We start from the raw sequence: 15,932 nt of genomic DNA, 5'->3' as shown, positions 1-15,932 counted from the left end.
AGGGTAGAGAAGTCCAACGATAGCTGTATGGGGTAATAAGCAGGCGTGAGAAGATAATCAGAAACACTTCTAATCATGGGGTCATGCCCAGGCGTGGGCAGGTACACGTCCAATCAGTTAGCAAAAATGATAAAAAGATAAATGTGACGATAGCTTTTTGTCCGAATGCATAAGATGTTCGTTATAAACGACACATAATTTAATGTCACAAATAAAAAGTGTTATCCAGAACTGGCAACAAAATCTTGCTGTGGTTATGGAAGGCTATATGTGCCATATGATAGCAGAAGTGAATGTTTTCTGATGAAGCTTGGCTACACAGCACAGAAACACCAACACTGACGTCACCTCTCGGGGCTGGGCAACTCACGGCCATCCCTGTGTTTCGGCAAGGGGAGGGGGGATTCATGCCTAGAAAAGGGGGAGGGATCAGGAATTTACGTGGTTTGCCGTGAGGTGAGTTTGCCGTGAGAAACACAGTTAAACAATGAACAACGTTCATTCACTGGTCACAGCTTCTGGTGAATTTTATTCAGTTTCCCACATGTGGGTGGATTTGTAAAATGTGTCATTGGCTGAACCACTCATTTCTCAATGTGGCCACGCAGGGTTCAGGGGCTGCTTGTCCTCAGTGATAGGGAAGCCACTGCCAATGGGATCTTGCTGTGCCAGTTGCATGGCAGCATCACCATGACGCTCGCTCCAGCGCTTCCTGCCAGCGCAGGTTCTGGAAGGTTCTGCTGTCCATCAGGTCGATGAAGAGCCGCCCATCCAGGTGGTCCACCTCATGTTGCAAGATTCGTGCTGTCCAGCCTGATACCGTCCAGCTTAGCGGCTGCCCCTGCTCATCCAGCCCTGCAACACAACAGGGGGTTAGAGAGTGTGGGACCCATGGAGACCACCATAACCCACCACCCGTCCAGCCCCGCAACACATGGGGGAGGGGGGTCAGAGGAATTAGGCCCTGGACACCTGACTCCAAACCCCTCCTACCCCACCGGACCTCTCCAAACCTTTCCTCCCACCCCCCTCTCCAGCTCGTCCCAGATCTGCAACACAAGGGGGATGGGTCAGAGGAAGCGGCCCGGGACACCTACCCCCTTCAAACTTCTACCTCCGCTTGTCCAGCCCTGCAACACAAGGCGGGGTCAAAGAGAGGGGGGGGGGCACTTGGAACCCGCAGTCCCCACTATCCCCGGCCCAACCCCCACTACCCCGGCCCAACCCCCACTATATACGGCCCAACCCCCACTATATACGGCCCAGCCCCCACTACCCCGGCCCAGCCCCCACTATCCCGGCCCAGCCCCCACTATATACGCCCCCAGCCCCCACTATATACGGCCCAACCCCCACTACCCCGGCCCCCCCCCACCACACCGGCCCAGCCCCCACTACACCGGCCCAGCCCCCACTATATACGGCCCAACCCCCACTACACCGGCCCAACCCCCACTACACCGGCCCAACCCCCACTACACCGGCCCAGCCCCCACTATATACGGCCCAACCCCCACTACACCGGCCCAACCCCCACTACACTGGCCCAACCCCCACTACACCGGCCCAGCCCCCACTATATACGGCCCACCCCCACTACTACCGGCCCAACCCCCACTACTACACCGGCCCAACCCCCACTACACCGGCCCAGCCCCCACTACACCGGCCCAGCCCCCACTATATACGGCCCAACCCCCACTACACCGGCCCAACCCCCACTATATACGGCCCAACCCCCCACTACCCCGGCCCAACCCCCACTATATACGGCCCAACCCCCCACTACCCGGCCCAGCCCCCCACTATATACGGCCCAACCCCCACACTACCCCGGCCCAACCCCCACTATCCCGGCCCAACCCCCACTATATGCGCCCAACCCCCACTACCCCCGGCCCAACCCCCCACTATATACGGCCCAACCCCCACTATATACGGCCCAGCCCCCACTACCCCGGCCCAGCCCCCACTATCCCGGCCCAACCCCCCCCACTACCCCGGCCCAGCCCCCACTATATACGGCCCAACCCCCACTACACCGGCCCAACCCCCACTACACCGGCACGGCCCGGTCCGGCCCAACCCCCACTACCCCGGCCCAACCCCCACTATCCCGGCCCAGCCCCCACTATATACGGCCCAACCCCCACTACACCGGCCCAACCCCCACTACACCGGCACGGCCCGGTCCGGCCCAACCCCCACTACCCCGGCCCAACCCCCACTACCCCGGCCCAGCCCCCACTATATACGGCCCAACCCCCACTACACCCGGCCCAACCCCCACTACACCGGCACGGCCCGGTCCGGCCCAACCCCCACTACCCCGGCCCAACCCCCACTACCCCGGCCCAACCCCCCACTATCCCGGCCCAGCCCCCACTATATACGGCCCAACCCCCCACTATATACGGCCCAGCCCCCACTACCCCGGCCCGCCCCCCACTATATACGGCCCAACCCCCACTACCCCGGCCCAGCCCCCACTATCCCGGCCCAGCCCCCACTATATACGGCCCAACCCCCACTATATACGGCCCAACCCCCACTACCCCGGCCCAGCCCCCACTACCCCGGTCCGGCCCAACCCCCACTACCCCGGCCCAGCCCCCCCACTATATACGGCCCAACCCCCACTACCCGGCCCAGCCCCCACTATATACGGCCCCACCCCCACTACCCCGCCCAGCCCCCACTACCCCGGTCCGGCCCAACCCCCACTACCCCGGCCCAGCCCCCACTATATACGGCCCAACCCCCACTACCCCGGCCCAGCCCCCACTATATACGGCCCAACCCCCACTATATACGGCCCAACCCCCACTACCCCGGCCCAGCCCCCACTACCCCGGCACGGTCCGGTCCGGCCCGACCCACCTGTCACCTCCACGGCGCGGTGCCGGGCCACACAGGCGGCGATGCCGGGGAGGCTGTGACAGGCCTCGGGCAGGACGACGGGGCGCGGGTCGACAACGCGGATCCGCGGGGTTGACGATGACGCGCAGGGGCACGGCCACCATGTCGCGCGCCTCGCGGACGCGCGCATTCTCGGTCTCGAGCACGCGCTCGGACACCTCCAGTACGAGCACGCGCAGCGCGACCCCGAGCTGGGGGGCGCGCTCAGCCCCACCGCGTCAGCCCGACGCAGCGCGGCCACCAGCGCGTGCACGAGCCGCTGCACCTCGGGGCCGCGCACCTGGTCCGCGGGCACGGCCGCCGCCACGGCGCGCAACACCGGCGCCCCCACCAGGCACGGCCGGCGGTAGGGCGGCTCCGGCGGGCCGAGTAGACGCCGCCGCAGCGCCTGCCAGTAACTCCGCTGCTCCACGCGGTAGCGCCGCGCCGGGCCGCCCAGCGCGTGCACCTGCCCCGGGCGCGCGCACGGGAACAGGGCGCCGCGCAGCAGCTGGAGGCTCGAGAGCGCGCGAGTCCGGAACATGGCGGCGAGGGGCGGGGCTGGTGAGACCACGCCCCATGAACGGGGTCAATCCAGTTACGTCACGCCCCGGAAATCGGGCCTGTGGTAGCCCCGCCCATTGAGGGAATTCGCCCGTACCGTCCAATGGGCGCGTCTGCTGTTGCCCCCGGCCCGGTGGCCAGCGTAGGCCCGCCCAGAGGTGTGCGTGGCTGAAGCTCCGCCCACGGAGGGGGCGTGCGTGCGTTACACAAGCCACGCCCATTGAGGGCGTGCGTGGATGAAGCCCCGCCCACCGAGGGCGTGCGTGACACATTGAGGGCGTGTTGGTGGAAGCCACGCCCATTGAGATTGTGTGTGTGTGTGTGTGACTGAAGCTGTGTGTGAAATGGAGATAATCCTCTGACATTTTTGACACCTCCAACGTGACCCCACCACTTGCCACATCTTCCCATCTCCTCCCCTGTCGGCTTTCCGCAGAGACGGCTCCCTCTGTAACTCCCTGGTCAATTTGTCTCTTCCCACCCAAACCACCCCAGCTCCTGTTACTTTCTCTTGCAACCACAGGAAATGCTACACTTGTCGCTTTACCTACCCCCTTGACTCCATTCAAGGACCCAAGCAGTCTTTCCATGTGAGGCAGAGGTTCACCTGCACCTCCTCCAACATCATCTATTGCATCCTCTGCTCTAGGTGTGAGCTGCACTACATCGGTGAGACCAAGCATAGGCTTGGCGATTGTTTTGCCCAACACCTCCGCTCGGTTCGCAATAACCAACCTGATCTCTCGTTGGGTCAGCACTTCAACTCACCCTCCCATTCCGAATCCGACCTGTCGGTCCTGGGCCTCCTCCATGGGCAGAGTGAGTCCCACCGCAAATTGGAGGAACAGCACCTCATATTTCGCTTGGGTAATTTACACCCCAGCGGTATGAACATTGACTTCTCCAATTTCAGGTAATCCTTGCTTTCTCCCTTCTTCCCCTCCCATTCCCAGCTCTCCCACAGCCCACTGTCTCCGCCTCTTCCTTTCTTCTTCCCACCTCCACATCAGTCTGAAGAAGAGTCTCGACCCAAAACGTCACCTATTCCTTTGCTCCATAGATGCTGCCTCACCTGCTGAGTTTCTCCAGAATTTCTGTCAACCTTGGAGAGGTCATGGTGGACATAAAATGCTGGAGTAACTCAGCGGGACAGGTAGCATCTCTGGAGAGAAGGAATGGGTGATGTTTCGGGTCAAGACCCTTAATGGTGTATGGACAGAGGTTCAGTGCAGCCGGAGCTCACTGGAGTCTCTGTGGCAAAATAAACATCGGGGAATTTTAACTAGCGGGTGTGTGGTTGGGGTAACCTGGTTAAAAGAGGGAAAGAGGGGGAAGGGGAAGACCCATCACTAATGCGGTTCCCTGCGGGAGTGGTGGGGGGGGGGGGGGGGGGGGAGCCTGGTGCTGAGCAGAACTCTGGTGAAGTAACTGCTCTGGTCCGCTGGTGGCCGGTGGAGAGGCGAGGGTTGGCGGAGTCACTGGTGGAGGCCCGTGGGGGGCTGGAGTAGAGATACGGGTCGGTGGCAGCAGCATCGGTGGCCCCAGGAAGACAGTGACGGTCAGCGGCAGTGGCCTCGGGAGGTGGTGAGATTAAGTGACCACAGCGGTGGCCCCAGGGAGGCGGTGAGAGTCGGCAGCCGTGGCAGTTTCGGTGGTCCGGGCCTGGGTTTGGCCGGGAAGATGGTGAAGGTCGGAGAGGAGGTGGATGTTGTTGCTGCTTTTCATGGTGGCCATCTCAGCCTCGAGGGTCGGGTGGGCGCGTCGCGGTGGAGCTCTGGGCCTGCAGACGGGCAGTCGAGTCAAGCAGTGTCAGTAGAAGTGGGCAAGCTGCTGATCATTCGTAGAGTCCAGATAGGCGAGGAAGCGTTTGTTCAGGGTGTGGATCTGGCATCAAATGAAGTACAGTTGTGGTTCCTTGCAGGTGTGAGTGAGTGAGTGGGTGAGTGAGTGAGTAGGTGAGTGAGTGCGTGAGAGAGTGAGTGGGTGGGTGAGTGAGTGGGTGAGTAGGTGAGTGAGTGGGTGGGTGGGTGAGTGAGTGGGTGAGTGAGTGAGTGAGTGGGTGGGTGAGTGAGTGAGTGAGTGAGTGAGTGAGTGAGTGAGTGAGTGAGTGAGTGAGTGAGTGAGTGAGTGGGTGTGGTGAGTGAGTGAGTGAGATAAGTGTGAGGTGCTACATCTTGGCAGGACAAAACAAAATAGCACGTACATGGTAAATGGTAGGGAATTGAAGAATACAGTTGAACAGAGGGATCTGGGAATAACTGTGCACAGTTCCCTGAAAGTGGAATCTCATGTAGATAGGGTGGTAAAGAAAGCTTTTTGGTGTGCTGGCCTTTATAAATCAGAGCATTGAGTATAGATGTTGGGATGTAATGTTAAAATTGTACAAGACAAAATTGTGAGGCCAGTTCTGGAGTATGGTGTACAATTTTGGTTGCCTAATTATAGGAAGGATGTCAACAAAATAGAGAGCGCACAGAGGAGATTTACTAGAATGTTGCCTGGGTTTCAGCAACTAAGTTACAGAGAAAGGTTGAACAAGTTAGGGCTTTATTCTTTGGAGCACAGAAGGTTAAGGGGGGACTTGATAGAGGTCATTAAAATGATGAGAGGGATAGACAGAGTTGACGTGGAAAAGCATTTCCCACTGAGAGTAGGGAAGATTCAAACAAGGGGACATGACATGAGAATTAAGGGACTGAAGTTTAGGGGTAACATGAGGGGGAACTTCTTTACTCAGAGAGTGGTAGCTGTGTGGAATGAGCTTCCAGTGAAGGTGGTGGAGGCAGGTTCGTTTTTATCATTTAAAAATAAATTGGATAGTTATATGGATGGGAAGGGAATGGAGGGTTATGGTCTGAGCACAGGTATATGGGACTAGGGGAGAATACGTGTTCAGCACGGACTAGAAGGGTCGAGATGGCCTGTTTCCGTGCTGTAATTGTTATACGGTTATTTGGTGAGTGAGTGAGTGAATGGGTGGGTGAGTGAGTGAGTGAGTGAGTGAGTGAGTGAGTGAGTGCGTGCGTGTGTGAGTGTGAAGGCCCAGGGCTGCGGGAGAGTCACAGACTAGAAGGGTCGAGATGGCCTGTTTCCGTGCTGTAATTGTTATATGGTTATATGGTGAGTGAGTGAGTGAATGGGTGAGTGGGTGAGTGAGTGAGTGTGAAGGCCCATAGCTGCGGGACACCTCTGTAAAAATACATGATCACCGTCTTTTTCTTTACTTGCTTGATAATTATATTTCATGATAATTAGTGAGTGCAACCGGGCAATATTTTGACCTACTATTAAATAAAGTATTATATGTTTTATTGTACTAGTTATATATAGGGATGTAATGATCGACTTGTTTGAGATCAGCTATAATCTCATTAGACCCTCTTGGGAGACTAGTTCCCCCCCAAAGCAAAACCTGAAATGGCGCCCGTTTGACACTCCGGCACCTAAAACATTAGCCAGAGCACCAAGTAGTACAGATTTTCCATATTTTGTACGGAAATGCGATCAGAATACTGATGTACGGATTTGCTTTGTAAAATACGCATTTTTTAAAAATCGGCCCGATTTCCTGTTTTATCTTGCTGCTTAAAAAATGCAAGGATATAAAAAGTCATACTATAATTCAAAAAATTGTAGCAGATTAAATCTATCAGTATTTTAAATTTCAAGATCTGGATGAGGGAGGGAAAGAGAGGAAGAAGGGAGAGAGAGCAAGGGAGGGAAAGGGAGGCTTCCAAAATAGCTTCTACATCAATCGATCAATCAATCAATCAATCAATCAATCAATCAATCAATCAATCAATCAGTTTTATTCATCACATTGCACATAAAGTGCAAGTGAAATGAATTTGCCAGCAGCGGTACAATGAGAAAAAACACACAATACACAATACAATTTTAACACAAACATCCACCACATCCATTCATCATTGTGGTGGAAGGCACAAAATTCGGCCAGCCCTCCTCCATTTTCCCCCGTGGTCGGGACCTCAACCCTCCTCAGTCGCCGCTGCGAGCGTCCAGAAGATAAAAGTCAAGGTAAGTCCTGAATCGGTGCCTCGGTCCAGCGAAACGGAGCGCTCCCCTCCAGCGAGCCCCAGCGAGGGCTCGCCCGCTCCACGCCGAGAATCCGCGCTGCGCCCGCCGCTGAAGCCCCGGGCGCGTCTCCAGGAAAGGCCCCACCGATCCTCGTTGTTAGGCCACGGGGGAGGTGACCTGGAAAAAGTCACCTCTCCGTGGAGGAGGAGACCAAAACGGTTTCCCCCTCACCCCCCCCAACACAAAACACTCAAAGAAACATTAAAAAGTACCATCATCTGGTATTAAAAGCAGGACGCAGCCGATCAAACAGAAGTATACAAAGAGATGGCAATAAATGCAGTCAAGGAAGGTGCATAGGGAACATGTCAATTGGTAGCAATGTTATGCATTCTTGTACTCTTACATGGGTATGACCGCACATATAAAACAACATTTTTTTCAGCAAAGTGGCACTGCGTAAAAATACTGATTTCCTCAGCAAAATACTGATTTTCAGGTACTAGAATACTGCCAAAACTTGGCAGCTCTGATTTGCATTGTCACACTGTGTATAGATGATGATTCAGACTATAGGTGGGAGAACGCTAACTGACTAAATGGTGCCAGCACAACACTCTAGCCCTACACTCATCCCTAGATCACCTAGTTAAGAGAGACATCTGTGTCTGACTCCTATTTATAGACTACAGCTCTGCCTATAGCACCAATGTACCAGCCAAGCTCATCAGCAAACTCATGAGACTTGAAGTCAGCACTCTTTAGTTTAGTTTAGAGATACAGCACACAAAGAGGTCCTTCGGCCCACCGAGTCCATACCGACAAGCCATCCCCGCACATTAACACTATCCTACACACACTGGGGACAATTTTACATTTATACTAAGCCACAAGCCGGTAAGACTTTGGAGAGCTCGGAGAAAACCCAGGGGGTCACGTTGAGAACATACAAACTCCATACACAGCTCCCGTAATCTGGATCGAACCCTGGTCTCCTGTGCTGCAAGGCAGCAACTGTACCACCATGCTACTGTACCACCCAGTAGCAAATCATCCTCCATGATAATGCTCAACACTGGTGCTCCACAAGGATGCATTCTCAGCCCCCTTCTTTACTCCTTGTACACCTACAACTGTGAAGCCATGTACAAATCTAAATTTGCAGACAACACCACCATTGTGGGCCGGATATCAAATAATGGTGAGATTAAGTACAGGTAGGAGATTGTAAACCTCATTTCCTGGTGTCGAGACAACAACCTTTTTCTCAATGTCATCAAGATAAAGCAGATGCAAATCACTTCAGGAAGTGATTCAGTACACGTACTCCAGTTTGTATCGACGGTGCCGATGTAGAGATGGTTGGAAACTTCAAATTCTCTTGGACCACCCATATTATCGAAGCAAAGACCAAGAAAGCACACCACCTCCTTGGAAGGATTAGGAAGTTTGGCGTGTTCCCTACAACTCTCCCCAACTTCCACAGATGCACCATAGAAAGCATTTTATCAGGATGCATCACAGCTTGGTTTGGGAACAGATCCATGCAAGACCCCAAGAAATTGAAGTGAATTGTGGACGTGGCCCAGACTATCACACAAACCAACCTCCCTTCTAATGACTCCATTTATACCTCACGCTGCCTCGGCAAGGACAGCAGCATAATCAAGGACGAGTCGCATCCTGGCCACTCCCTCTTCTCCCCTCTCCCATCAGGCAAAAGATATAGAAGTGTGAAAATGCACACCTCCAGATTCAGGAATAGTTTCTTCCCAGCTGTTATTAGGCAACTGAATCATCCTACCGGACGAGGGACCACTGGAGGGTCGCTCCGGTTGCGGTGGTCTGTGGCGTTTTTTGGCCGTTTTCGGCCGTGGAACGATTGTCACCCTGCGGCCTATATTGCTAGCCGCAAGAACCGCTAGAACCCTGCACGCTGCCCGGAGAGGACGCTGGCGTTGATTGTTCGCCGCTTCTCCGCCCGCCGCCCCCCCCCCCCCCCTTTTGTTACCTGTCTGTTACCTACCTGTTACCTACCTGTTACCTACCTGCCTGTGCCTGTGCCTGTGCACCATCGACGTTGGATCCTCTCTGCACCTGCACTGCTGGATACTCTCTGCACCCTCATCGCTGGACTACCTCTACACCTGCTCTGCTGGACAACCTATCTGCTCCCTCAAAGCTGGACACCTCGCTGTATCTGCACTTAAATCGGACGCGGGGCTTGTTTTCACAGAGGCCCAGGACCGTCGGAGAGCAGTGGAGGAGGGTCAGGGCTTTTACCGAAATCCGTAACGTTCCACACTCCATAGGGAGGGTTCTGGTGGAAGCCGCTGATTGGTGGAAGCAGACTAGAGGAAGCAGCTGATTGGGTGCAACCTCAGGTTAGCATTTGTGCTTTCTGGTTAAAGGTACAGTGAGCTAAGGGTACAGTGCTTTTTGTTTATATAATAAAGGTGCAGTTTAAAGGTCACGAGGGAGCAGCTGTTGTGTGTCAGATACCTGCTGATTTCTCCCAGCAGTTTCTATTGTATTATACTGTTATCAGATCCAGGGTAAGGCGGGAGAATGACAGCCAGATCAGTGTACTGTTCTGGATGTCAGATGTGGGAGGTTATAGTGTCGGATGGCCCTCCAGACGTCCACATCTGCACCAGGTGCAGCGAGATGGGGCTCCTAAGGGACCGTATTAGGATCCTGGAGCAGCAGCTCGATGACCTCTGTCTGATCAGGGAGAGTGAGGAGGTCATAGAGGGGAGTTATAGAGAGGTGGTCATTCCAAAACCACGGGAGAGAGACATGTGGGTCACGTTAAAGAAGGGCAAGGGGCAGAGGCAGGAACGAGTGAGTACTCCAATGTCGGTACACCTCGCAAATAAGTACTCCTGTTTGAGTACGGATGGGGGTGACAGCCTACCCGGGGGTAGTGACAGCGGACGGGCCTCCAGCACAGAGACCGGCCCTGTTGCTCCAAAAGGTAGGGACAAAAAGAGGGCAATAGTAATTGGGGACTTTATTGTTAGGGGGTCGGATAGGCGATTCTGTGGACGCAGTCGGGAGACCAGGATGGTGGTCTGCCTCCCTGGTGCCAAGGTCTCGGACGTGTCTCAACGCATCCAAGATATCCTTAAATCAGAGGGAGAGGAGCCTGAGGTCGTGGTACATATAGGTACCAATGACATAGGTAAAAAAAGGGAAGAGGTCCTGAAGGGAGGATTTAGGGAGTTGGGAGGAGAGTTAAGAAAAAGGACCAAAAAGGTAACAATCTCAGGATTACTGCCTGTGCCACGCGACGGTGAGAGTAGGAATGGAGCGAGGTGGAGGATAAATGCGTGGCTGAAAGACTGGTGCAGAGGGCATGGATTCAAGTTCCTGGATCATTGGGACTTCTTTTGGGGAAGGTGGGACCTGTACAGAAAGGATGGGTTGCACTTGAACCCGAGGGGGACCAATATCCTAGCGGGGAAATTTGCAAAGGCAGCTGGGGAGACTTTAAACTAGAATGGTTGGGGCGAGGGACTCAAATAGCGAAAGCTAGTAGACAGAATGGGAGGCAGGAAGCAGAAATGGGAAGCACTCGGACACAAGAGGAGAAAGAAAAAAAAGGAAATAAACAGAGAATAAGAGACGGTGGTTTTCTTAAATGTGCATATTTTAATGCTAGGAGCATTGTAAGAAAGGTGGATGAGCTTAGAGTCTGGATAGACACCTGGAAGTATGATGTTGTGGCGATCAGTGAAACGTGGTTGCAAGAGGGCTGTGATTGGAAACTAAATATTCCAGGATTTCGCTGCTTCAGGTGTGATAGAATTGGAGGGGCAAGAGGTGGAGGTGTTGCATTGCTAGTCAGGGAAGATATTACAGCAGTGCTTTGGCAGGATAGATTGGAGGGCTCATCTAGGGAGGCTATTTGGGTGGAATTGAGAAGTGGGAAAGGTGTAGCAACTCTTATAGGGGTGTATTATAGACCGCCAAACGGGGAACGAGAATTGGAAGAGCAAATATGTAAGGAGATAGCAGATATTAGTAGTAAGCACAAGGTAGTGATTGTGGGAGATTTCAACTTTCCACACACAGACTGGGAAACACATTCTGTAAATGGGCTGGATGGGTTGGAGTTTGTAAAATGTGTGCAGGATAGTTTTTTGCAGCAATACATAGAGGTACCTACTAGAGGAGGGGCAGTGCTGGACCTCCTGTTAGGAAATGAGACGGGACAGGTGGCGGAGGTATGCGTTGGGGAGCACTTCGGGTCCAGTGATCACAATACCATTAGTTTCAATATAATTATGGAGAGGGTCAGAACTGGACCTAGGGTTGAGATTTTTGATTGGAGAAAAGCTAACTTTGATGCGATGCGAGATGATTTAAAAGGAGTGAACTGGGACATTTTGTTTTATGGGAAAGATGTAGAAGAGAAATGGAGGACATTTAAAGGGGAAATTTTAAGAGTACAGAATCTTTATGTTCCTGTTCGGTTGAAAGGAAACAGTAAAAATTGGAAAGAGCCCTGGTTTTCAAGAGAAATTGGACATCTTGTTCGGAAAAAGAGGGAGATCTACAATAATTATAGGCAGCATGAAGTAAATGAGGTGCTTGAGGAGTATAAGGAATGTAAAAAGAATCTTGAGAAAGAAATTAGAAAAGCTAAAAGAAGATATGAGGTTGCTTTGGCAAGTAAGGTGAAAGTAAATCCAAAGGGTTTCTACAGCTATATTAATAGCAAAAGGATAACGAGGGATAAAATTGGTCCATTGGACAGACAGAGTGGACAGCTATCTGCAGAGCCAAAAGAGATGGGGGAGATATTGAACAATTTTTTTTCTTCGGTATTCACCAAGGAGAAGGATATTGAATTATGTGAGGTAAGGGAAACTAGTAGAGTAGCTATGGATACTATGAGGTTCAAAGTAAAAGAAGTACTGACATTTTTGAAAAATATAAAAGCTTGTCCACATCAACTCTGTCTATCCCTCTCATCATTTTAAAGACCTCTATCAAATCCCCCCTTAACCTTCTGCGCTCCAGAGAATAAAGACCTAACTTATTCAACCTTTCTCTGTAACTTAGTTGTTGAAACCCAGGCAACATTCTAGTAAATCTCCTCTGTTATCTCTCTATTTTGTTGACATCCTTCCTATAATTGGGCGACCAAAATTGTACAACATACTCCAGATTTGGTCTCACCAATGCCTTGTACAATTTTAACATTACATCCCAGCTTCTATACTCAATACTCTGATTTATAAAGGCTAGCATACCAAAAGCTTTCTTTACCACCCTATCTATATGAGATTCCACCTTCAAGGAACTATGCACGGTTATTTCCAGATCCCTCTGTTCAACTTCATTCTTCAATTCCCTACCAGTTAACCTTGTACATCCTATTTTGATTTGTCCTGCCAAGGTGTAGCACCTCACATTTATCAGAATTAAACTCCATCTGCCATCTTTCAGCCCATTCTTCCAAATGGCCTAAATCACTCGGTAGACTTTGGAAATCCTCTTCATTATCCACAACACCCCCTATCTTGGTATCATCTGCATACTTACTAATCCAATTTACCACACCTTCATTCAGATCATTGATGTACATGACAAACAACAAAGGACCCAACACAGATCCCTGAGGCACCCCACTAGTCACCTGCCTCCAACCCGACAAACAGCCATCCACCATTACCCTCTGGCGTCTCCCATTCAGCCACTGTTGAATCCATCTTGCTACTCCTGCATTTATACCCAACAGTTGAACCTTCTTAACCAACCTTCCATGAGGAACCTTGTCAAAGGCCTTACTAAAATCCATATAGACAACATCCACGTCAATACCCTCGTCAATTTCCCTAGTAACCTCTTCAAAACATTCAAGAAGATTAGTCAAACATGACCTTCCAGGCACAAATCCATGTTGACTGTTCCTAATCAGACCCTGTTTATCCAGATGCTTATATATATTATCTCTAAGTATCTTTTCCATTAATTTGCCCACCACTGAAGTCAAACTAACAGGTCTATAATAGTAAGATTAAACGAGAACTTACCAGTTTGAAGTTTGATCTGTATTTTATGAGGAGTTACGATGAGGGATTACGTGAAGAACCCGCTCAGCACGCATGCGCGGCATACTTCAAAGCAGCGGTGTGTAATCACAGATAGACACAGTTATTGAAGTAAACATAGTAAAGAAAAGGAGACATCAGTTATCAGTTTGACCTATATGATGAGGGTGGGAGCGGAGGGCACGTAATCCCTCATCGTAACTGCTCATAAAATACAGATCAAACTTCAAACTGGTAAGTTCTCGTTTAATTTTACTATTTTACTTCGGAGTCACATGAGTGACTACGTGAAGACTTCAAAGCTCTGTGATTTCAAACCGTGTAACAGTTTTATTTCACTCACTGCCGAAGTTCTTGAGGGAGGAAGTGTGTTATCGTAACCAACCAATGAATCTGTTTTTTGAGAAACAAAATTGGTATTTAGTAACAATAACAAATTAATTGCTCCCCCGGGCTTAAATTAAATATTTGCAGTTTGTAAAATTTTTCTGCAAACAAGTCAGGTTTCGTCAATGGCTTATTGCAAAAATTTTTGAATGTCGTTTCCCTCGACCATTCTGCTGTCGTCAGAATATGGTCAACCGGTACGTCCATTCTTTCGGCCGTTGATGTAGGCGCTGCCCTGGTGGAATGAGATTTGAAAAAAGTTAGTGTCTATTCCGGCAGCCTTTAGTACCTGCTTGAGCCACCTTGCAATGGTTTGGCTCGTTACCCAGCCATGAGGTTTTTTGTGGTTGACCCATAAGGCTTTTTCACTCCCTCTGATGTTATAGGTTGTGTCTATATAATATAGTAGATAGGTCATGACACACAACTGCGGCTCTGGCGGGTAAACCCGGAACACCACAACTGGATTGGCTATACCTGGCCTGCTCTGTTCTACCAGACCCTGGATGATGAACGAGATCTGGTCTGGGGTGGTCACCATGTTGTCCAGTCGCAATCGATGTAGTGACTGGACCCTTTGAGTGGATACAAGTGCCATCCACATGAGCGTTTTCACGGTAGTTTGTTCGAGGCTGAGGGATCTGGCTGGTGGTCATCCCCTGAGGTACGTCAGGACCACACTGACATCCCATAAATGGGTATACCTTGGTCTAGGGGTTTGATGTTATAGATGCCCTTCATTAATTTGACCACCAGCCAGGATTCCATCGGCTGTTGTCCTGGTGCTGGTTTCAAATAAGCAGACAGGGCACTACTTGCTGTGTTGACGGCACTGTAGCTGATTCCTCTTTGTGGTGTAGGTAGGCCAGGAACCCCAGTGCGTTGGATCAGCAACAACGATGAGCTGGCCTACAGGGAGGAGGTCCAGCACTTAGCAGCATGGTGCGCAGCCAACAACCTGGCCCTTAACTCCAAGAAGACCAAGGAGCTCATTGTATACTTCAGGAAGTCCAGAGGCGGAAGTCCATCCACATTAACGGGACGGAGGTGGAACGTGTTTCTAGCTTCAGGTTCCTGGGAGTCAACATCTCCGATGACCTCTCTTGGACCCACTCTGATCAAGAAGGCTCATCAGCGTCTCTTCTTCCTGAGGAGACTGAAGAAGGTCCATCTGTCTCCTCAGATCCTGGTGAACTTCTACCGCTGCACCATCGAGAGCATCCTTACCAACTGCATCACAGTATGGTATGGCAACTGCTCTGTCTCCGACCGGAAGGCATTGCAGAGGGTGGTGAAAATTGCCCAACGCATCACCGGTTCCTCACTCCCCTCCATTGAGTCTGTCCAAAGCAAGCGCTGTCTGCGGAGGGCGCTCAGCATCCCCAAGGACTGCTCTCACCCCAACCATGGACTGTTTAACCTCCTACCATCCGGGAGGCGCTACAGGTCTCTCCGTTGCCGAACCAGCAGGTCGAGGAACAGCTTCTTTCCGGCGGCTGTCACTCTATTCAACAATGTACCTCGGTGACTGCCAATCACCACCCCTCCCCCGGACACTTATTATTATTTATTCAAATCGTTTGCTATGTCGCTCTTCCAGGGAGATGCTAAATGCATTTCGTTGTCTCTGTAATTTACACTGACAATGACAATTAAAATTGAATCTGAATCTGAATCTGACTGTTGCTGTTGTGTACGTGGTCCCTGTTTCCTGGCAGTACTTCTCCCATTTCTTGATGCTGGTTAAGTACTGCTTCTTAGTGGATGTTCGAAAGGGATGCTGACATGGTGTTGATGGTTTGTTCTGACTTCAACAAACATGTCATGCAGTACTGGGAACAATGGCTGTGTAGGCCAGTCGGGTATTATCAAACCCTGATGCAGAGTCCATCTGTAGTTTTCATAGTACAGGTACCTGACTGATGAGGCAGAAGGGAGGGAAAACATAGAAGAAGGAATTTCCCCAATCCAGCGTGAAGGCAT

General features: G+C 51.5%; 1 protein-coding gene across 1 annotated transcript; it reads right to left on the bottom strand.

Moving 5' to 3' along the window:
* Positions 1–511: 511 nt before the first annotated feature.
* pdf (peptide deformylase, mitochondrial) lies at positions 512–3,535 on the bottom strand. The gene is given in 4 exon segments (XM_055664940.1): positions 512–855; positions 2,881–2,989; positions 2,991–3,119; positions 3,122–3,535. Coding segments are annotated over 4 exon segments (729 nt in total). The 5' UTR covers positions 3,443–3,535; the 3' UTR covers positions 512–685.
* Between the last annotated feature and the right edge of the window lie 12,397 nt (positions 3,536–15,932).

Source organism: Leucoraja erinacea, chromosome 50, assembly GCF_028641065.1.
Source record: "Leucoraja erinacea ecotype New England chromosome 50, Leri_hhj_1, whole genome shotgun sequence".
Lineage (NCBI taxonomy): Eukaryota > Metazoa > Chordata > Chondrichthyes > Rajiformes > Rajidae > Leucoraja > Leucoraja erinaceus.
This window is presented reverse-complemented; position numbering and strand designations above follow the sequence as displayed.